The sequence below is a fragment of the Rhinoraja longicauda genome, chromosome 15 (genome assembly GCF_053455715.1).
Source record: "Rhinoraja longicauda isolate Sanriku21f chromosome 15, sRhiLon1.1, whole genome shotgun sequence".
NCBI lineage: Eukaryota > Metazoa > Chordata > Chondrichthyes > Rajiformes > Arhynchobatidae > Rhinoraja > Rhinoraja longicauda.
In genome coordinates, this window is record NC_135967.1 from 43,664,261 (window position 1) to 43,688,772 (window position 24,512).

The following is a 24,512-nucleotide window of genomic DNA, read 5'->3' on the forward strand; positions in this document are numbered from 1 at the left end:
CAGATTCTGATATTTAAATTTAAAACTTGAATATTATCCTGCAGCTTCTTGTTAATGGGGAAATTGATATTTAACATTACTGACCTTTCTGCTTGTTTCCCAAAAATGTATAAACAGATAGTTGCAGTTTCTATAGATATTTCAAAGAAATTGAGAGAGTTGATATTATAAAAAGGGAGTGGGGATTAATGGAAGAAAGTGAAGAAGGCAGATGAACTAAACAGGTATTTTCCATTTGTCTGCACTGTAGCAGATACCTAGCAATCAATAAATAGCTCTAACTCTGGAATTGAGGAGGATGAAAGAACTAGGGAACATTTCATCCATTGCAGATGTGGTGCTGTCCAAGTTGTTTGTAGTTGTGGGGTGATAAGACACATACATAATTTCCGTGTCTGAAAAGAAGCAGCTAGTATGACAATTGCTGCATTGCTTTTAACTTTCAGATAAAGGTTCTCCAGGTTCCAGGAAGGTTCAGTTTGGATTGGAAACTAGTACTTGTAACTCCATTAATCAAAAAAGGGAGGGTGATGTTGAATCACAATAGGTCTCAATTGATCAGTCATTTCAGAACAAATTGTTCTACCCATTCTGTGTGGAAAGACAAGGCTGCGTCCATTCTTTGGTAAAGACATTGTCAACCCTACTTTGTTCTGACCTTTCCCTACCTCCAGTTCGCTCTCCTCTACTTTCAGTCCGAAGAAGGGTCCCGACCCGAAACGTCACCAATTCCTTTTTCTCCCCGACCCGCTGAGCTACTCCAGCACATTTTGTCCATTATCAGAACTTAACTCCGTTAATATTTTAATCACCATTTCTGATAATTCATTTTTCGGAATAAACTATATGACCACATTTTATTATAATGCAATTCTTTAAAAGTATATTCCTTCACCAACCTCTCCAATCATCTTGAATTCAATCATTATGGTGTTCTTATTTTTAATGATGCTTATTTATTTCACTGGGCTGAGCTCAATTCTTGCTGCCTTAATGGATCGAAGTGTGGATAACTGTTGAATCCAAGTCCTTTGGGACTTGCGTGTGGACAATAAATTTATATTTGTAGTTCTTGAGAATAGCTTGACTGCATAAAGGGAAAATTTAATATTTCCACCAGTAATTTTTATTGGTTCCATGATATGTGTTAAAGTTACAATAATTTTTAGGATGGGTAGCAATATATCCATGAATTTGCACTCCACTTTATTTTTTATGCTTCAATTTCAACTTGTAAAATAATTTTGTTATGTGGCTTTTCTCACAGCATTACATTGTCAGCTAGATAAGCAAAAGAGAGCTAATTGCTTTCATCCATTCTTTGCCTTGTCTCACTGAAGTTGTAAACTAGATTGGTGAGTGTAAATCTTGACCTGTTATGGTTGTGCGTTGGTAAATAGATATACTGGGCAGCCAGGCCAATAACTTGCACATTTTGCAGGTCAAAACTGTGTTAAGAACTTCTTCCTGGCATGCCATACAGCATCTGCATTAAAATTATTTATTCACTTCACTCCCCACTCGATTGACTGAATATCTAATACATTTTTAGTTATCCAAATCAGCCTATTAATGTGTTGCCAGCTTAGTTCCCCGTGGCAATGATACATAAAAAACATAAAATTTAATCAAGTATCAAGTACTCCAGTCAATATTAAAAACAAAAATTAAATATTTATCTTCTGCGCCTTGCAGTGAATTGATCAAATCTTACAATTTTATTACGTGTTCCTTCAAGTTTAATGTCTCTGTATGAAAAATAATAAATAATGTTCCTGTGCTGCATGGTAAAATGGAGAAGCATTGATTTCATTCAGATCAGCAACTGGATCAAACAAATAAAAATCCTCTTGTGCAAGTGTGTCCGTCTCCAAGACTTCAGTATTGAGTAGCTATTTTATTCAATTAGAATCAATGTCATGTGCACTTTGTTTAGTAATGGTAAATTTATGAAAATGCTGCTGAACATTGCAAAATACTTAACATTAGAATGTTGGTGCTGCAGTATTTCCCGAATTTTTGTAAGCAAATTCAATATTAAAGCACTGAATAAATTGAGAGGAACACATTTCTCCAATCATCAACCTGACATTTTAATTTTACTGTATTTAAAATTACAAGCTGTGCAGTATATTTTTGTGCTAATTTTGTCATCGCGTGTTAAAAATATTTTATTTCCATCCATCCATAAATATTGATACGTCCTATATAGACAGATACAAAATTCTTAAAGGATTGGACAGGCTAGATGCAGGAAAAATGTTCCCAATGTTGGGGGAGTCCAGAACCAGGGGTCACAGTTTAAGAATAAGAGGTAGGCCATTTAGGACTGAGGTGAGGAAAAACATCTTCACCCAGAGAGTTGTGAATCTGTGGGATTCTCTGCCACAGAAGGCAGCGGAGGGAAATTCACTGGATGTTTTCAAGAGAGGGTTAGATTTAGCTCTTGGGGCTAAAGGAATCAAGGGATATGGGGAAAAAGCAGGAACGGGGTACTGATTTTAGATGATTAGCCACGATCATATTGAATGGCGGTGCTGACTCGAAAGGCTGAATGGCCTACTGCACCTGTTTTTCTATGTTTCTGTCAAACTCTTCACTTTCTTATTCAGTATTGAAATTGAGTAAAATGAATCTCCTCACAGTTATCAAGTTTCAAATCCAAAATGAGGAATTTCTTTGCAGTTTTGGACGTGTTGTCTGGGTTTAAGAGTCTTTGGCAGCTTGAAGAGATATTGGAAATGGTGAATTGCCTAAAACTCATCACGGTCAATAGTGTTAAATGTGCCAAGTAATCCCGTCAGAACTTTGCCTCCTGCTTTTGAAATTCATTCCAAATTTTAACATGCTGCAACATTTATATAGAAAGTTTAACATGACCTACTGGGGATAATTTTCGAGGCAACAGTGTCGTACGGTTTAATGACTGATGTGCAGTTGGCACAGTGGTGCACCAGTCAGCACTGGCGCAGCTGGTAGAGCTGCTGACTCATGGAGCCAGAGACCTGGCCTCGATCCCGACTTTGGCTGCTGTCTGTTGGACAAGCATGTTCTCCCTGTGACCGCGTGGGTTTCCTCCGGGTGCTCCAATTTCCTCCCACGTCACAAACACGTGCAGGTTTGTAGGTTGATTGGTGACTGTCAATTACCCTTAGTGTGCAGATGGTGCATGAGAAAGTGGGCTAACAGAACCAGTATCAATGGGTGGTCGATGGTCAGCGTGGACTCAGAGGGCCGAAGGGCCTGTTTCCATGAGACATACCAAAAGACATAGGAATGCGTTGCAAGAATGATGGAAGTTGCAAAGGTTTCAAAAGACTTGCATTTTACCATTCTAAAATTAAATCTAGCAGTGGTGATTTTGGTTTCATTCCTTTTGTATCTGATCTTTTTAAAAACAAAATGGTACATCTTATAGGAAGAATATATGACTACAGTAATTCAATGATTCATTCAAACATTCTAATTTCTCACAATAAAGACAACAAACATTTTTTTCAGTCAGATTGTTTCAAGTTTCAAAAATATCATGTGGGTATTACTCATAGTCCTTTGCTTCGTGAGAATAGACACAAAGTGCTAGAGTAACTCAGCGGCGACAGGCAGCATCTCTGGAGAGAAGGAATGGGTGACGTTTTGGGTCGAGACCCTTCTTCAGACGTGAAACGTCACCCATTTCATCTCTCCAGAGATGCTGCCTGTCCCGCTGAGTTACTCCAACATTTTGTGTCTATCTTCGGTTTAAACCAGCGTCTGCAGTTCCTTCGGACACATCTTTGCTTTGTGATTTCACTGGATAACCTGTGACTTTTTATGTTTAGGGCGCCAATGCCTCTGCTTTGGAAAAAGAGATTGGGCCAGAACAGTTTCCCGTAAATGAACATTACTTTGGCTTGGTCAATGTGAGTTGTTTTCTTCTGAAGCTCTCTTAAAAACTAATTTCTCTACCCATTTCAAAATGATTCTCTTTGAGGTTTGTATTTCTTTTGAAGTAATGGAAGTTTGTTGAAAGTGACGCAGCTGGTAGAGCAGCTGCATCACAGCGCCAGAGATTCGAGTACCATCTTGTCCTTGGGTGCTGTCTGTGTGGAGTTTGCACGTTCCCCTGTGACCGCATGGGTTTCCTCCCACATCCCAAAGACGTGGGGATTTTCAGATTAATTGCTCCTGCTTTGCAGGGAGTGGGTGAGAAAGTTGGATAATTTAGAACTAGTATGAACAGGTGACTGATATGGTCTGATATGGTCTGTTTCCATGATGTAGCTTTTAAAAAATATATATGAAAGTGCCCAGTTCACAACCATGGAAAATTAAATGCACTAATCTAACAAAACCTGAAACACTCTGAGCATGTATTCATCTGTGGATGGAAATTACCACAGGAGAATGGGGTGTTCAGCAAAACCACTATATGTTCTGTTTATTCTCCTCATAGTTTTAATCCTACATGACTATATTTCTAGCTATCTGTCTGTCTTGTCATTTTCCTTTGAAGAAATTGAATCATATAATGATCGTTCTATTTAGAAATGCCCGACCGTAGTACCATTGGATTGCAGTTCTCCATATTGGGTCATTAAGAAGCAACGGGATTTTTCTTTTAAATTGAAGAGAAGAAAAAGCAAAGTCATCTAAACCTATTATGCTGTCATCCACAGATTGTTCCAGAGGTCTAAGAAACCTCTGATAAGAATAGAGCCATTTGCCAAATTTCCCGAGGCGCTCTTCTACAAAACAGAAACTGATCCCGAGAGAAGTTATCCTAATTAAGGCAGATTGTTCATTATTTACTTTTGCATTAATCCTTTACCGAGTTTGAATTCATACAAGTCACGGGGGAAGGGAAACCTAGGCCCTTGTTCCCTGGATGGAAAAGGGAGGTGGTTACCATTATTGGCTGCAAGAGACATTGAAACAGTAAACCATCAATGTATAATAACGGACTTGAGTAATATTGCATTTTCATAGAAATTCTAAAATTCAAGAATGTTAACCCTGTACTATGTGCTTTAGTTTGTTTTTACACTAAAACTGTAGTTAAAAGTGGTGAGCTCATTATTTCTGTTGATATCAAAGTATACATTGTTGTATAAAACTAAATGCTGCTAATATGTTTCATGCCCTATTGTTCTGGAATTCAGTAGTGACAACTAGCCATTGTAATATAACTTGAAAAATGCCTAACAGTAAGAGAAGGATGTTATGGCACATTACCTATTGTATCTGTTTTTTTAATCTTACTAGTTCGGCAATACTTGCTATTGCAATTCAGTTTTACAAGCACTTTACTTCTGTCGGCCATTTCGGGAAAAGGTTCTGGCTTACAAAGTGCAGCCCAGGAAGAAGGAAAGTCTGCTCACCTGCCTCTCTGACCTCTTTAATAGTATAGCCACACAGAAAAAGAAAGTTGGAGTCATACCACCCAAAAAATTCATATCGAGATTAAGAAAAGAAAACGGTAATGTGAACATTTCCAACTATTTTGTGTCTAATGCAAAGAATGTGTTGCTTCTAAGCTCTCGACGTTATTGCAGGCTAGTTCCAAATTATACCTAGGTAAAGTTCAAGTGAATGTAAAGGTGCAATGAAAATATATTGCTCCAGATTGTTAATTTGAAATCGAGAGTGATCATGACTTCTTGGGTATTTGAATGCATTGAGTAATGTCGTGATTCTGTATGACTTTGGCGTAAACTCTTTGATTTCAAAGTTCCTGGGGTTTTTGAATAATGAACAAGTTTGGAAAGCATAATGTAATGTACTGTAATTTTATGTTCGTGCCATAATGCCATAACATTGATCAGCAAGTAGATTGGGGATGTGGGTAAATTTCTAATAAGGCAAGTCGGTTTAAAAAATCTTCTGAAAAATGGTTAAACTTAAAAAAAGACTCGGTAAATCAATAACAAAAAAAAGTGACTCAGCAAGTCAGGCAGCATCTCCAAAGAGAAAATGGATAGGTGACGTTTTGGGTTGGGACTCTTCTTCAGACTGATTGTAGTGGGAGGAGCAGGGCCACTAAAAGTCTGTTAACAAGCTTCACACTTCACAACTATGTATTTCCTTGTGATCACATCTGTTTCCATCTCTAGCCTTCATCCAACAATCTGCCAATCAGTCTGAAGAAGGATCTCGACCCGAAATGTCACCCATTTCTTCTATCCGGAGATGCTGCCTGTCAATAGACAATAGGTGCAGGAGTATTCCATTCGGCCCTTCGAGCCAGCACCGCCATTCACCGTGATCATGGCTGACCATCTATAATCAGTACCCCGTTCCTGCCTTCTCCCCATATCCCTTGACTCCACTATCATTAAGAGCTCTATCTAACTCCCTCTTGAAAGCATCCAGAGAATTGGCCTCCACTGCCTTCTGAGGCAGAGAATTCCACAGCTTCACAACTCTCTGAGTGAAAGTTTTTCCTCATCTCTGTTCTAAATGGCCTACCCCTTATTCTTAAACTGTGGCCCCTGGTTCGCGACTCCCCCAAACATCGGGAACATGTTTCCTGCCTCGAACGTGTCCAATCCCTTAAAAATCGTATATGTTTCAATAAGATCCCGCTGAGTTACACCAGCATTTTGTGTCTCTTTTCACAACAACCACTGTCTATCATGGAACCCCCTCAGCCTGAAGTCATTTGTTGCTGGCTGTGATTTTTCCTGCTTCTTTTTGCTTCCATTTCTTCCCCCCCCTCCCCCCCCCCCACAATTGGCCTGAAAAAGGGCCCCGATCCGAAACATCATCTATTCATGTTCTCCACAGATGCTGCCTGACCCACTGAGTTATTCCAGCAATTAATGTCATTCTTTGACATTTTCTTTACCTGGGTGTGGAGAGTTTTGCTTCTGGTGGTGTTTAGTACCATGTGGAAAGGTAATAAAATAGTGGCATGGCAATACATTTTGATTACCTGTGGCAAAAATAATTGAAGGTGCTGGTGGATTCACGTTGCTTATCTACAGTTTACAAAGGGAAGTTTGTTCAGACTTGTTACTAATAGGTTTTTCTTGGCATTTCCAGAATTGTTTGATAATTATATGCAGCAAGACGCACACGAGTTCCTGAACTACCTTTTAAACACAATTGCTGATCTTTTACAAGAGGAAAAGAAACAGGAGAAACAGAATGGCAAAGTGCAGAATGGCAACTTGGAAACTGAGGAAAATGATAAAATGGATCCAACTTGGGTACACGAAATATTTCAAGGAACACTAACAAATGAAACAAGGTGTCTCAACTGCGAAACTGTAAGTTTCAAAGTGTTGAAATCTGAAAGTTAATGTTACTGAACTTATTAATTGTACTGGGAAAGGAGGGACTTTCATTATTCCAACAGTGTGTTTCTTCTCTCATTGCCAGATAGTCATACTGTGTGGAAACCCTTCGGTCAACTTGTCCACGCCGACCAACATGTCCCATCCACACTATAGTCCCACCTGCCTGGGTTCAGCGCATATCCCTCGAAGGGCCGAATGGCCTCCTCCTGCACCTATTGTCTATTAACCTGTCCTATCCGTGTACCTAACTAATTGTTTTTTAAACATTGATAGTACCCGCCTCAACTGCCTCCTCCAGCAGCTCGTTCCATATACCTACCATCCTTTATGTTTAAAAAAAAAATCAGGTCCCTACTCAATCTTATTCCCCTTACCTTTAATCTATGTCCTCTGGTTCTTAATTCCCCTACTCTGGGTAAAAGACTCTGTGCATGTATCCTATCTATTCCACTCATTATCATGTAATAATAATAATAATAATAATGCATTACATTTATATAGCGCTTTTCATATACTCAAAGACACTTTACAGGGATTTAGAGAACATAGGGAAGTGAATAAATAGATAAATAAGTAAACGAACAGAGAAAGGAGACATAAGGTGAGGTGACCTTCAGTGGTTGAAGGCAGTACTGAACAGGTGAGACTTCAGTGATGTTTTGAATGTGGTGAGTGTGGAGGAGTCTCTGACGGTTTGGGGTAGTGAGTTCCATAGGGTGGGAGCAGCGATGGAGAAAGCCCTGTCCCCCCAGGATCTGAGTTTGGTCCAGATGTGGGGGGATAGGAGATTGGCAGCAGCAGAGCGGAGGGTGCAGGTGGGAGTGTGCCTGTGGAGGAGGTCGGTCAGGTAGGATGGGGCCAGGTTATGGAGGGCTTTGTAGGTCATGAAGAGGATTTTGTACTGGATTCTCTGGGGGATGGGGAGCCAGTGGAGTTTGTAAAGGACGGGGGTGATATGGTCACGGATCGGGGTGTGGGTGAGTAGACGGGCAGCGGAGTTTTGAATGTATTGAAGTTTACTGATGATTTTTGAGGGTACGCCGTAGAGGAGGCTGTTGCAGTAGTCCAGACGGGAGGTGATGAAGGCGTGGATGAGGGTTTATGCAGCTGTGGAGGAGAGGGATGGACGGAGACGGGCAATGTTTTTGAGGTGGAAGAAGGCTGTCTTTGTGATGTGTTTGATGTGTTTGTCGAAGGAGAGGGTTTGATCAAAGATGATTCCAAGATTCCGGATGTGAGGGGAGGTGGATACTGGGAGACCATCAATATTGTGGATGAAGTTTTGGGTGGATTTGGTGAGCGTTTTTGTACCAATGATGATGATTTCAGATTTGTTGCAGTTGAGTTTGAGGAAATTTGATTGAAGCCAAGATTTTATTTCAGTGATGCAGTTTGTCAGTGTTGAGTGTGTGGTGGTGGAGATTGACTTGGTGGAGATGAGGAGCTGGATATCATCGGCGAAGCAGTGGAAGTTGAGACCATGACGGCGGATTAATTGACCAAGGGGGAACAGATAGAGGATGAAGAGGAGGGGGCCAAGGACTGAGCCTTGGGGGACACCTTGGGGGAGGGGAGCGGTGGGGGATTTACAGTTGTTAATGGAGATGAACTGGTGCCTGTCAGAGAGGTAAGATTTGAACCAGGATAGGGCTGTGCCGGTGATGTTAAAGGAGGTTTCAAGTCGGGTGAGGAGAATGGAGTGATTTATGGTGTCAAAGGCGGCGCTGAGGTCAAGTAGGATGAGGATGTTGAGGTTGCCAGCGTCGGAGGAGAGGAAAAGGTCGTTTGTGATTTTGAGGAGCGCAGTTTCAGTACAGTGGTTGGAGCGGAATCCGGATTGGAAAGTTTCATACAGGTTATTGGTAGAGAGGTGGTATTTGAGTTGGGAAGCTATAGCACGTTCCAAAACTTTGGACAGAAAGGGTAGGTTGGAGATTGGTCTGAAGTTGTTTGGGGTGTCAGGGTTGAGACCAGGTTTTTTCAGAATGGGGGTGACAGCAGCGATTTTGAGGGATGGCGGGACGATACCAGTGGACAGGGAGGAGCTTATTGTTGCAGTGATAAGTGGAGAGAGAGCAGGAAGGCAGGCCTTGACAAAGCTGGAGGGGATGGGGTCCAGAGAGCAGGTGGCAGTTTTTATTCCTGTGAAGAGGTCAGAGAGGTCGGTGGTGGAGACTGGGGAGAACTGAGGCAGGGGTTGACAGGATAAGGGGGGGGGCAGGTGGTTTGAGGGGGAGCAGGTGCGTTGGTGGTTAAGGTGCTGTAGATGCTGTCTATTTTGCTTTGGAAGAATGAAAGGAAAGTGGTGCATTTGTCAACTGTGAATGATTGGGAGATGGTGTCCAGGGGGCTGAGGAGTTTGTTTATTGTAGAGAAGAGTGTTTTTAGGTTTCCGGAGCCAGAGTGAATTATTTGAGAGTAGTAGGTGGAGTGGGCACGGGAGAGGGCATCTTTGTAGTGCTGCAGGTGGTACATCTCTCTATAAGATCACCCCTCATTATCCTGCGCTCCATGGAATAAAGTCCTAGTCTGCTCAACCTCTTCCTATGGCTCAGGCCCTTGAGTCCTGGCGACAGCCCCATTATTGACATGTGCCTCAATTATATTGGGAACTTATTTCTTTGCCATTCTTGGTAATGCTGTTTGCTAACACAGAGGCCTGTTGAACTTTTGTGCCTTACAAATTCTCCATATGGGAAGTTGCAACCAGAGAGATCTAGGAAAGTTATTTTTAAATGGTATTCAATACTGCAAAACACGATCAAAACAATCATTTTAGATTAGAAGGTTATTTCTAACGGCACTTCAACCAGCAGAGACCTGCCTTTAAAACAGGAGATGATTAAATCAGGCCAATGCTCGCATTTGGGAGTTTGTACTGATTGTCTGATCTTGCTAATACACAATAGGTGCAGGAGTAGGCCATTCGGCCCTTCGAGCCAGCACCACCATTCAGTGTGATCATGGCTGATCATTCTCAATCAGTACCCCGTTCCTGCCTTCTCCCCATACCCCCTGACTCTGCTATCCTTAATCATATTCTAACGGAGTATAACCGTACTATTCAAATTCTGATACTAACAAAAGGCAACAATCAGACCATGACGACTAAAAAAAAATCAGGAGATTGATGTTTGTAAGAAGGAACGTGTTTGTAAACAGTGTATGTAATATGATAAATAACCACATGAAAACATTTGTTTGGGAAGTTTATGTCCCAACTCTCAAATTGCTCGTTTTATTTGTGGAGATCACCAGAGTGGTGAATGAAGGTGAAGAGTAAACGCTGAACACATTTGGTGGGTCACGGAGCATTTGTGGGGGAAGAAGAAAAATACACTTGTCAGACCAGAAGTTATCAGAAATGAATAACCTTTTATAAAAGTAGCAGAACCTGGGGGAAAGGATTTTCAATTTAACAGAATAACATGTCATATGTTTAATTGAGAGCAGGGAATGATTACATAGAAGAGTAAAATATGCATGGGACTAGAGAATGATAAACAAAGTTGCTTCAGGAAGATGGATGATGCGCCAGGGATTGGAATTGGATCTGAGGCAGGCTGTTCCATTGTGATTCTCCCGCCCCCTCCCACCCTTTCAGTAGTTGCCAAATTGAAATTGGTTTCCATATCCTCTCCCCTTTAAACTCCATGCTCATTGAAACATGTATTTGCAACATGTTTTAAAAAGCCTTGGAGTTAAGAAAAACTGTCTCATTTCTGTCTGAAGAAGGGTCTCGACCCGAAATGTCATCCATTCCTTCTCTCCAGAGATGCTGCCTGTCCCACTGAGTTACTCCAGCATTAGGTGGCTACCCAGGATGCCGTATTATTGGAATTGTACGGTATTTCCCTCAGAATGTGACTCTATAACTGAACATATAACATTGTAGTACAGACTGCAACTGACGTTGTGTTTGTCAGAAATGATCTCATTGCCGCCTCCTGACATAGCCCACTTCTGCAGCATTCAAAGTTTACTTTTACCATTGACCTTGCATGCCCTTAAGGATGTGCATTGTCTGAAACTGCCACCCAGATGTCACCTTTTAATGCTTGAGCCATTGGGGAAGGTTGCTTTGTGTATAATGCCTGGATCAATAATGCCTCCTCTCCACCCTCAAAATAAATTATTGGACAAAGATTATTGATTAACATTCTCCATTAAGTATCTTGTTTGCTTTCCACACAGGTTAGTAGCAAAGATGAAGATTTTTTGGATCTCTCGGTTGATGTAGAACAAAACACTTCAATAACTCATTGTTTAAGGTAGGTTGGTGTGCTGAAGTTTGATAAGGATATTATTAGGGATAATAATGCTAGAATTTGATTTGTGGTCAAAATAAATGGTGAGACGTGGAATTTTTATTTTCTGGAAGGTGACACACCCATATTCCTAAGGTGATGATCAGTTCATCATTGATTTTTCAGAGCTACTTGGTCTGTTTTGAGTTGACTCCTTGCAGTTCAGATGAATTGAGTGCTGGTATTTGATCAATAAAACTGAGGAATATAGGATACGAACCACATTAATAGTGCACTAACAGTTCACATCAAAATCTGATTACAGTTTAACACTATCTTACCTTGAAGGATGAAACAGATATGAAGAAAGTATCACAGGTTGTTTTAAGTTGCTAGATGGAATTCTTTGAAGATGTAATAGGAAAATATTTAAATATGATGCAGGTCCCACGAGAATAAAGTTTAAAAATTTAGCAGCAAAAGCAATTTCAAAGTAAAATTACCATACATGGCGCAGCGGTAGAGTTGCTGCCTTACAACGAATGCAGCGCCGGAGACCAGGGTTCGATCCTGACCACACGTGCTATCTGTACAGAGTTTGTACGTTCTCCCCGTGACCTACGTGGGTTTTAGACAATAGACAATAGACAATAGGTGCAGGAGTAGGCCATTCAGCCCTTCGAGCCAGCACCGCCATTCAATGCGATCATGGCTGATCACTCTCAATCAGTACCCCGTTCCTGCCTTCTCCCCATACCCCCTCACTCCGCTATCCTTAAGAGCTCTATCCAGCTCTCTCTTGAAAGCATCCAACGAACTGGCCTCCACTGCCTTCTGAGGCAGAGAATTCCACACCTTCACCACTCTCTGACTGAACAAATTCTTCCTCATCTCCGTTATAAATGGCCTACCCCTTATTCTTAAACTGTGGCCCCTTGTTCTGGACTCCCCCAACATTGGGAACATGTTTCCTGCCTCTAATGTGTCCAATCCCCTAATTATCTTATACGTTTCAATAAGATCCCCCCTCATCCTTCTAAATTCCAGTGTATACAAGCCCAATCGCTCCAGCCTTTCAACATACGACAGTCCCGCCATTCCGGGAATTAACCTAGTGAACCTACGCTGCACGCCCTCCATAGCAAGAATTCTCCGAGATCTTCGGTTTCCTCCCACACTCCAAAGACGTACAAGTTTGTAGGTTAATTGGCTTGGTAAATGTAAAAAAGAATTGTCCCTAGTGTGTGTAGGATAGTGTTAATGTGCGGGGATCGCTGGTGGACGCGGACCCGGTGGGCCGCAAGGGCCCATTTCCGCGCTGTATCTCGAAACTAAAATAAAAATTATATTAAAAAATAATAGTCTTTAGATACATACAAAAATTCTAAGGAAAAATACGGTAGGGATGGGTTGAGAAAGATCTTTTTGGAATACTAGGAATCCAAAAGTTTTTGCAAAAGAAGATAATGAACCAAACACGTCACCATGGGTTGAAGTTAAAAATCCTGTTAATGCTATTGGAATGTAGATGGAGAAAATAATTGGCAGAGTGAAAAGGATAAAGCCTAAATTTTGAATAATATGGAACTACATATCTTCAAGGAAACTATAATAAAAGAGGCATCAAAAGAAAGGTGGGATACAAACGATGTAATTATCTTTATTAGCCTTGGAAACAATTCTGGAATTTGTATTTTAAAACATTAATTGCATCTCTAGGCAGCGTGTATCCCCAAATATTACAAGTTGTTGTGAGTAACTAGATGGAATTCTTTGAAGATGTAATAGGAAGAATATTCAAAGGTGATGGATTACAGGCCCCATGCTTAACTTTTTATTAACTTACCACGTGGTAATCTCACAATGTTCGTTACAGTATGTGCAGTCAGGGAATAAAAACAGATAACAATTTGACGATGGTAAACCATAAAGTAAGGGCAAAGGTTGTTTTTTCAGATTAAAGGAAGTTGTTCCACAGGCATCTGCGACCACTGTTATCATTATTTATGCCAGTTGTTTTGACTCGGACACTAGCCACTTATTTTTAAATTAGCATATGCTATCAAGCCAGAGATTATGGAACATAATGTAAGAAAACAGAAAAGCTGCACAGCGGCAGTTAGGTGATAAATAATAGATAAATCTGTGTCTCAAAATAAATAAAATACGGCTTGCAACCTAGTATCAGGCATGAGAAGTTGCCTCACAGGCTTCAAGAGAAATGTAGGATGCTGATGAAACCACTAAAATTTATCTTGAGTTTGGAAGTATTAGCTTGATATTAAACTAGTGGAAGATTCTGAACTGGCTTCTCTTGAATGTGAGGCAGCTCTGATCTTAATGCTACAAGAAAAGTTAAATAGAAGCACTCCAGAAAGCGGTATTACAATTTGCAAGGATGATTTGAAGAATGGAAAGATTGTTGCCATCAAAAATGGAGTACTGTTGGCCTTTTGCAAAAAAAACACTCAATAGAAGACTTTAAAATTATTCATGAGTTGTACTGGGTAGAGCTGGCGGGAATCTTACTACATGTGGAAACATTAAAATCTAGGAGGTACAAACAAGAGATATCATTGTATTGTAAAATAAAATGAAATCCCTAACTCCCTGGTTAAAATGAGAATCTCATGACTCTCGGAAGTGGTAAAAGCCATGATTTGGAGATTTTCAAAAGGACAGGAAGGAATGTTTTAATAAGGGAAAAGAGCAGGGGGTGGGGGTGGGGTGGGGGGGGGGCAGTTGCTGAAAGACAGAGTTAAAGTAGTCTGAATAGAAGTCTGCAAATTTTAAAGATCAGCACAGACAAGTTTTTCCAAATGCACGTTTTCTTCCAGGCGATAATGATTTCAAAAGTTAATTTTTCCTCCGTCTTTCTCATGACTTCCTTTTTCCCTCTTCATATAAAATTCATCAACTTCATTAGCGACAACAGTTCTGCTTGCTCACATTCTGAGTCACAGCAAACATATTCCCCACTCAAAAACAAATACCGGCCTATAATTTGGTAATTGTGTTCCATTCATTTCGTAGCTTTCGAGATTTACAACAACAACAAAAAATGTTTTTGATATTCAGATATTCCAACGTATGAGTTATATAATTATTGTGAAAAAGTTCTAAAGCTTTTGAGCCACTATTAATCTAAATGTGAATAGTGGGATAAGTGATGGGACTATAGAACACCTAACTATGTTCAGATAATCTAAACAATCCAAACCTGCACCATTCAAACCCATGGCATTATATTTGTATTATTTGTCACCTACTTTGAGCATGCTTGCTCCTCTGAGGAGACCATGTGATAACATTTTAGGCCTTCATATTCCTCCAATCTTGGCCAGCAATTCTTGATCCACCTGTGGTAAAATAAATGTTCCTTGACCCCCAAATTCATTGTCTTTTCTCCAAATCCATATTCCCTGTCAGCTGTTGAAGATAGAAAAAAAACACTTGACTTCCAACCTTGCTTGAAGTTTGACTTTTAGACAACTGAAAAACCATTCCAAAAAGGAATACGTTGTATCTATTTATTTTTAATCCTTAACAATCCCATTGCTGGCAATGTGATACTTCCGCAGCTTTAAAAGAACTTTTCATATGAATTAGTTTTATTCATTCAAGAGACATGGGGATAACTGGAAAGGGGGGCATTTGTTGTCCTACCTGAATGCTTGAGAAGATGCTGATGAGCTGCCACCTTGAACTGCTGCAGGTAATGTTGTGAAGGTACCTGCACAGGGACGTGAGGTAGGATATTTCAGGATACAGCTCCATGGGCTGTGGCCAGGATCATCTTGGAAAATGTTCTCTTCCATGTTCTCCCAATTGGTTCTCTGCGGGAGCTCCGGTTTCCTCCCACATCCCAAAGGCGTGCAGGTTTGTTAGTTAATTGGCTTAGCTAAAATTGTCCCTAGTGTGTAGGATAGTGCCAGTGTACGGGGATCACTGGTCGGAACGGACTCGGTGGGCCGCAGGGCCTGTTTCCACGCCGTATCTCTAAACTAAACCAAGTAATTAAAAACCGTAAAGTGACTCAAGTGCTTTTTCCACATTGTTCAGATGAATAGTGTCACCAAGTGTACATCAACCAGCTCTGGCCTAAAGCATGAGTGTTCCACTGCTGGGCTAAGTGCGAGGTAACTCGCATGTGCTAGCAACTAATAACCAAGTCATCTTGGGCTTCTTTGTTTGGCGCAGGATGCCAAAATATGCTGAGGCCCAAGCAAATGGCAGTCGGGTTAATCCAACCCATTGACGGGCCTGCAATATACATTCAGTTGGATTTGGAAGATAACTTGCAGATGGTGATGGCTCCATATATGTGCCATCCTGGCTGACTTTTAAGTGATAGAGATCACGAACTTGTGAAGAAGCATTATTGACAAGATCATGAGTTGCCACATTACATCTTGTAACTGATGCACACTGCAGCCTCAGAGTGCTGGCACTGAAGAAGTAAATGTTTAAGGTGGACAATGAGCCAAACAAGTAGTTGACCTTTTTGAGTGCCATTGGAACTGCACTTATCGAAGCATGTGGAGAATATTTCACCGGATGTGCCATGTGGATGGTAATAAAGTGGTCTTGAGATGGGTTTGCCATGAGATGCATCTTTGGTCTTCACTGCCCAACCTACCACCCTCACCCAATTCTCTTCCACCTGGGATGTTAATGCCACAGATTAACAAAGAATGGCGGTGAGACTCTTGCTGTAGGTGGGTGCTGTGTGACAGGAATATCAACACTTGAACAGTACAAACATTATTGCACACTAAATGTTGCTGCATCAGATGAGGATAGACAAAAAATGCCAGAGTAACTCAGCAGGTCAGGCAGCATCTCTGGAGAAAAGGATGGGTGATGTTTTGACTCGGGACTGTTCTTCGGACCACCTTCAATTTCGAGTCTGAAGAAGGGTCCTGACCCGAAAGGTCACCCATCCTTTTTCTCCAGAGATGCTGCCTGACCCGCTGAGTTACTCCAGCACTTTATGGTCTACCTTCGGTATAAACCAGCATCTGCAGTTCCTTTCTTCACATTCATTATCAAGAGGAATTGTGAAAAAAACTGAATTCTCTACAATCATCAGCAAAATCCTTTTGATGGAGGGAGGGTCCTTAATGAAGCAGCTGGATGGTGGTCAAGATCACTGTCCTAAAGTTACCGTCAATAATTACAGCCATCTGTTTTGCCACGTGTAACTCCAGGGGTTAGGTTTTTCTGGTGTTTCTCATTGACCTCAATTTTACTAGGGTTCATTGATGTTGTGCATTGCTGCCTTAATGTCGAGGTCAATCACTTCCATTCCTTTCTCTGGAACTGAGCTCTTTTGTAGATGTTTGGACCAAGTTTGCAGTGTTTGTAGTGTCTGTAAATGTAAGGAGTTGGTGGAAGCCATGTTGAACATTGTACTTGGATTGTTGATGAGTGACTGCGGCTTGATAGCATTTCCTTTTACACTTTCCTGCATTTTGCCTATGACTACGAGTAGCTGGTGGGGAAGTAAATGATCGGACTGGATTTCTCCTCTGCTGGACAATTTTATTGCTGATTGCCAGTGTTTTTAGGAATATTCCACATCTTAGCTGGTGCAGCAGTAGAGCTGCTGCTTTACAGTAGCATAGACACGGGTTCAATCTTGACTACGGGTGCTGTCCGTACGGAGTTTGCACGTTCTCCCCGTGACCTGCATGGGCTTTCTCCGGGATCTCCGGTCTCCTCCCACACTCCAAAGTCGTACAGGTTTGCAGGTTAATTGGCTTGGTATCATTGTAAATTGTTCTTTGTGTGTAGATGGCGTTAATGTGCGGGGATCGCTAGTCGGCGCAGACTCGGTGGGCCGAAGGACTTGTTTCCGCGCTCTATCTCCAAACTAAACTAAATGTGACTGGTTCAGGGGCGCCAGTCTTCAGCTGCGCTGGACTCGATTGTCATAGAGTCAGTACGTTTTCCAATATATCTGTTGTGGAGTCTTTTTATTTAGTTAGTTTAGTTTATTGTCACATATACCGAGGTACGGTGAGAAGCTTTTTTGTTGTATGCTATCCGGTTAGCAGAAAGACTATACATGATTACAATCGAGCTGTCCACGGTGTACAGCTGCAGAATATAGAGAATTTGGCTGCTCAGTTATGTGTAGGGAGAAAAGTAAGTGGTTGAGAACGCATCCTTGCAGGGATCGACTGTCCATTTCTCTCCACAGATACTGCCTGACCCGCTGAGTTCCTCCAGCAATTATTCTTTTGCTCCAGATTCCAGCATCTGCAGCATTTTGCGTCTGACGAAAAATAGTTTGGCTGATGTGCTGGATAAGTGTTAATACTATGGGACCATTTCTCAGACCCCCGTAACGCATGGTATGAAACTGCAATGACATTTGCATTTTGCCTTATTGCTTAATCGGCCATACTTTTTAATGGTCTTGTTGTATAATAAATAGTTTGCTTTGATTTAACTGCTGCATTTGTGGCTCGAGCAAACAAATCAATTAGAAATTAAAATTTATAAGTATTTTGGAAAAGGAAAAATAAGGCAGCTGGATTGAGGAGATGCTGTACACCCGATTCAACAACTACACTTAATACATTGTTAACGTATAATGGGAAGCACCTAAACTAAATAAAATTACACTCTACTTGGCAAGTATTAAATGGTGGTAATATAGAATTCAAAAAAGAATTGTCATTCCTTAGGTACACTGTGGATTTTCTATTGTTTGGGGGTGTATTAGTTTTGTCATGGAGTTGAACATTTTTTAATGTTTGATGCTTTTATCTGTGTCAGCTCATAATTTCATGAAAATATAACGTTATTGATGATCAAACACAAGTTTATGTGCAAGGAGAAAAAATAAATGTAAAACTCTTTGACAAAACGTTAAGCATCATTAGAATTATACGATTGCCTGTTGAGACCAGTCTACTAAATTTAGAAGTACCCAGTTTTTGTTATAGTCAAGTGAACATGAAAGGAAGGAATGTAGAAAAAAAACTTGTTGGCCCATTTATCCTGCTTTTCCAGATAGTCTACCATTGAGTTTGTCATGAAGATGAACTTGCCCAACTAGTGACTTTTACTCAACCTTTGGGAAGGTCCAGCTGAAACTCAAACTGCCATTATAGTCATGGGAGGTTTACAAAAGCAATTCTTGGTATGTGCTCATCTGTGGAAAAATTACCTTTAATGTAAGGCCCATGATCATTTATTTCTTGATAAGGAGTGAACCTCAGAGAAACATAATTATATCTGCATGAATGTACTATAGGCCCGAATAATCAACTGGCATTAGAGGAACACGTATGTAGGGAGATTGCAGACAGCCGCATAATTAATAGGGTTGTCATAGTAGGGGATTTTAACTTTCCCAATTTAGTCTGGGACTACCATAGTGTCAAGGGCTTAGGCAGGGTGGAATTTGTCAAATATGTTCAGGAAAGTTTCCTCAGGCAATATGTAGAGGCCCCGACAAGGGAGAGGATAAAACTTGACCTCCTCTTGGGGAATTGGGCAGGGCCAGTGACTGACGTGTCAGTGAGGGAGCACCACGGACCATAGTTCTATCAGCTTTAAAATAGTTTTGGATAATGACAGGGCTGGTCCACAAAGTTAATGTCCTAAATTGGGGCAAAGCCAACTTTGACGAGATACTAGCCAGGAGCTTGCAAAAGCTGATTGGAGTATGTTGTTTTTGCACAAAGGGACATTCGGAAAGTGTGATTGTGAGAGTTCGAGGTATACACGTTCTTGTTAGCGCGAGGGACAAGGCAGGTAGGGGTAAGGAACCCTGGGTGACCATAGAAATTGAGATTCTGGTCAGGAAAAAGGAGAAGGCATGGGTCGGGTATAGGCAGTTGGGATCTGGTATATCCCTGGAGACGTTTAGGGGATTGAGGAGCATACTTAAGAAGGAAATTAGGAGGACAAAAAAGGCTGCATGAGATATCTCTGATAAATAAGATTAGGTAAATCCAAAGGGATTCTCTAAGTTTATGAAGGGGAAAAGGGTAATGAGAGGGATGAGGATGTACAAGGCATGATTAATAGGGTTGACACTAAAATCGGTGTCATCGACCTTTGTCCAGGGCAGGACCTTCTCAGTGAATGGTAGGGCCCTGGGACGTGTTGAAGAGCAGAGGGATGGAGGAGTACGAGAACATAGTTCCCTGAAAGTGGCTTCCTAGGTAGATAGGGTGGTGAAGAAAGCTTTTGGCGCATTGGCCTTCATCAGTCAGGGCATAGCAGTTGGGGCATTATGTTGCTGCCATACAAGACAGTTGGTGAGGCTGCACGTGGAGTATTGTTCAGTTTTGGTCATCCTGCTGTAAGAAAGATGCCATTAACCCGGAAAGAGTGCAGAGAAGATTTAAGAGGATGTTGCCATAACTCAAGGGCATAAGCTATAAGGGAGTGTTTGGGCAGGCTAGGACTTTATTCCTTGGAGCGCAGGAGGCTGAGGGGTGATTTTCCAAAGGGCATAAAATCACAAAGGAAGAGAATTCCACAGATCCACAACTCTCTGGGTGAAGACGTTTTTCCCTCAGCTCAGTCCTAAATGGCCTACCCCTTATTTTTCCTGGGCTAAGGGAATAGAGAACTAGAGGGCACAGGTTCAAGATGGGAGGGGAAAGATATAATTCGTATCTGAGAAGTAACTTTTTCCACACAGGTTGGTGGGTACATGGAACAACCTGCCAAAAGAGGTGGTAGAGGGAGGTGCAATCACAACTATTTAAAGAACCATTTGGACAAGTACGTGGCTAGGAAAGGTTTAGTGGGATATGTACCAGGCACGGGCAAATGGTAGTAGCTTGGGATGGGGCACCATGGTCAGCATGGATGAATTGGGCTGAAGGGCCTGTTTCCGTGCTGTATAACTCTATGACCCTCTATAACTTATCTAAATAAATTTTCCAAAGTTTTCATTTTTCGAAGTAAATGCTACTTTATTTAATTTTACTTTAGGAAACAGGACATTTTCTGTGTTTTTCCACTGCTGGGTGCATACCTGTGATAGCAACATCAGGTAAGCTTTTTATTACTGAGAAGATGGCAATTCAGTTTCAGTTAAGCTGGAGTTCCCCATTAGTTTTCCTTCCACTCAGTAGTTTCCCCAAGTAATACAGCTGTGAAAAATTCTAAACTCTTCAACGTGTCATGTTCTGAGTGAAAATAGCTGCAAGTTTCTCTCTGTATTTTTTTCTTTCCCTTCCTGTTACCTCAAAATAACTTACAACTGAGAATTGATTAGGATTTTTTTTTTTTGTAGTTTGGATACAGCATGGAAATGGGCCCTTCAGCCTGCCGAGTCCACACCGACCATTGATCGCCTGTTCACAATAGTACGAAGTTATCCCACTTTCTCATCCGCTCCCTACACACTGCAGACCTGCACGCCTTTGGGATGTGCAAGGAAATCTGAGCACCATGAAGAAACACACGCGATTCCAGGGAGAACGTGCAAACTCCACACAGACAGCACCCAATGTCAGGCTTGAACTCGGGAACTGTGAGGCAGATCCACCATACTGCCCTAAGTGCTTTTTTGTGGGAATTAAAGGAATACATTTTGTCCTACAATATCATTTTGATGATTTGTTTTATCACGCTTTGCATGCGCTGTTATGCATTGAATTGAGTCAAGCGAAAAGCTGAGCGCAGAAATATATTTTTATTGGTTCTGCTCAACATGATAGAGGTGGCACAATGATGCAGCTTGTAGAGCTGCTGCTTCTCAACTCCTGCAACTAAGATTCAAATCTCATCCCGTGATATCAATGTGGAGCTCGCACAATCTCCCCTGATTGTGGCGGTCTCCCGGTATGCTTCAATTTCCTCCCACGTCCCAAAAACATAAGTTTAAACAAAATTGCAGATGCTGAAAATCTGAAATAAAAAAGAAAATGCTGGAAACACTCAGTAGGTCTGGCAGCACCTGTGCTACAAATGAATGGTTAACACTTCAGGTTGTAAGCCACTCTTGCAAGTTAGATTTGGCTGAACATAGGCATGAATTGATTTAGTGTCAACCTCCTAGACTGATAATTCTTTACAATGTCTAACCTTCAAAAGTAGTTTGGTGTGAGGTTACAATGTAGTCTTACAGTTTCTAAATGCTTTTTCTTCGATAGTTGTCTATCTTGGATTCACTTTCTCATTTGAGTTGACTGAAAACTTGAAACTTCATTGCTAAATGTTACTGTGAGAAGATCAGTGTCCTTTCTTTTCTCTTCAACAACTTACTTACTTTTCTGAAAAGGCAGAATCCATCCCCAACTTGGATACTGCTGCTAAACTTGCAGTGACTCTTTGAGCACCCCCTGTCGCTGCAAACAGGTAACACCAGGATTCTGATGGGGGAATCTTGCTCGTTTAAACACTGTTATTGGTCTTGTGCATCCATAATTGTCATCTATGCTTTGTTAATCCCAACATAATCAACATAACTTTGATCTTTCCTCTAAATTACAAAGATGTTATTTTACACAGCCTTCCTACACTAACATTATTCACTGGTTGCCCATATTCTTGATATTCAGTTCCACTTAATTCCTGCAGGAACTAAGAACAGTGGAACTTGCTTCTCAGTTTTTTTTTCCATCCTCGTTATCTGGGCTTTTAACATCTCAGCTTGTTGTCACCTAAATACTGCAGACTTTATTTACTACAATGTTTTACCTGCTGTTTTTTAACGGGAGTGAGAGGCATAAAGAGCTTAGTCTAAAGTAATGATTTTTGAAGAGCACTTTAAAGAGTAATTTAGTTTGTAAGTACATGTGTGTATCAGGCAAGATTCAATACTCAAGTGTCTCCCTTGTTCAGCTCGTACTGCTGAAGCACACCAAGATTTTTAAGAAAGAAAAATGAGCAGAAATGTATGATTAACCATGAAACAACTGCAGCAGCCTCGACTGACACAAAATGCTGGAGTAACTCAGCGGGTCAGGCAGAATCTCTGCAGAAATGGCATAGGTGACGTTTCGGGCCGAGACCCTTCTTCAGACCGAGAGTCAGGGGACTGGGAAACTAGAGGCTTGAAAAGGTTAAGAATAAATCTGAGCCCTCACTGATGACCGAGGAAACATGGAGCTCACAATGATCCATTGTTGGCTGTGGAAGAGGTGATAACAAAGGGATACAATCAGTAAAATGGACAGGGTGACTAGGGTGGGGGAGGGACGGAGAGAGAGGGAATGCAGGGGTTACTTGGAGTTAGAGAGATCGATATTTATACCGCTGGGGTGTAAGCTGCCCAAGCAACATACAAGGTCCTGCTCCTCCAATTTGCGCTTGGCCCCAATCTGACAGTGGAGGAGGCCCAGGACAGAAAGGTCAGTATGGGAAGGGGAGTTAAAATGTTTGGCAACTGGGAGATCGCTTGGGCCATGGTGAACTGAGCGGAGGTGGTCAGCGGAGCCGAGAGCAGAGATACCTACTCAAGATGACAGTAGTCTCGTATATAAAGCATAATTAAACAATGTTTAAAATGTTTGGTAGATTCTGATCTTTTAATTGTTGCTTATATTACTCTCCTTCAGAGGATTCAGTAACACTGAGACACTGTGCAGTGAATCTAAGTACTACTGTGAGCAGTGTCGTAGTAAACAAGAAGCCCAGAAGAGGTGAGCACATCTCTGCAGCGAATCAGAAAAAATGTATAGTTTTGGATTATCAAATTAAGCCTGCTTGGAAAATCTTTGTACAGTAATGCAGTGCAATTTTATTTTTGCATTAACTGAATTATTTCTATAGTTATTTATTCTGCCTCACTGCATTGTGCCCTAATTTGATACGAAAATGTTCAGTAAATTTTGATTTAAAACGTTTAAATGCAGTTACTTAAAATAGACTTATGACCTTGACAAATTCAGAATTTCCAAGATAATGGTGCTTCATATTTTGCTGCAAGTTGAAGTGCTTGCAAACTATTGAAATATAATATTGTTCTCCACTCTTTCATTTGCAGAATGAGGGTAAAGAAACTACCGATGATACTTGCTTTGCATTTGAAACGTTTCAAATATATGGATCAGCTCCACCGATACACGAAACTCTCTTACAGGGTGGTTTTCCCCCTAGAACTGAGGCTCTTTAACACTTCGGGGGATGCCACCAATCCGGATCGAATGTATGATCTTGTAGCTGTAGTTGTTCACTGTGGCAGGTAACTTCAAACCCTACACTCTGAGAAATATTCTCCGAATTGAAACACGCTATTTAACTGATACAGTTTGCATGCAAGTGTTATTTTTTTTAAGTAAAATGTTCTTTTTCATGCATGTTAAAGTGGATTTGTACCTTTTCATACCTCTAGTTTCCCTCTCCCTTGACTCTCAGTCTAAGGAAGGGACTCTGCGAATAGGAAACATCTCCAATTCCTTTTCTCCAGAGATGCTGCCTGATCCGCCTAGTTACTCCAGCATTTTGTGTCTACGGTGTGAAATAGCATCTACAATTCCTTCCTACACACAATTCAGTGTCACTGAATTATGCCACATTGAATTATGATGCAACTTTACAGGACCTCGCTCGGTTAGGCTGCATTTGGAGTATTGCGTGTAGTTCCCATCAGCCCTTTTATGTGAAGGATTTGGAGAGGGTGCAGAAAAGGGTTAACAGAATGTTGCCTTGTGTCGCGTTCCCCAGGGTTTTAGCTACGAGGATGGGTTGGACTAACTGGGATTGTTTTCTCCGGAATGCTAGAGGTTGAGGGGAGACCTGATAGAAAATTATGAGTGGCATATAGGGTAGCCTGCCTTCTCCCCATCACCCCTGACACCCTTACAAACCACAAATCTGTCAATCTGCCCCTTTCTAAAGGTACGTCCTTTTATTCCGAGGCTATGACCTCTAGTCCTAGACTCTCCCACTTAGTGGAAACATCCTCCCCACATCCACTCTATCCAGGGGAGATATGGGGAGATTCCACAACTACCCTCCTCCATTCCTGCAATTTAACATATTTCTCCGTTTTATAGATTTTTAA

General features: G+C 41.2%; 1 protein-coding gene across 1 annotated transcript in view; it reads left to right on the plus strand.

The window, feature by feature from the left end:
- The window catches only part of LOC144600434 (ubiquitin carboxyl-terminal hydrolase 12), a 42,644-nt gene that overhangs the window by 12,676 nt on the left and 5,456 nt on the right, over positions 1-24,512 (plus strand). The window contains exons 2-7 of the mRNA XM_078412028.1: positions 3,822-3,902; positions 5,245-5,458; positions 7,024-7,250; positions 11,475-11,551; positions 23,065-23,148; positions 23,493-23,690. Coding sequence (XP_078268154.1) covers positions 3,822-3,902; positions 5,245-5,458; positions 7,024-7,250; positions 11,475-11,551; positions 23,065-23,148; positions 23,493-23,690 — 881 coding nt within the window. The remainder of the gene's footprint in view (positions 1-3,821; positions 3,903-5,244; positions 5,459-7,023; positions 7,251-11,474; positions 11,552-23,064; positions 23,149-23,492; positions 23,691-24,512) is intronic.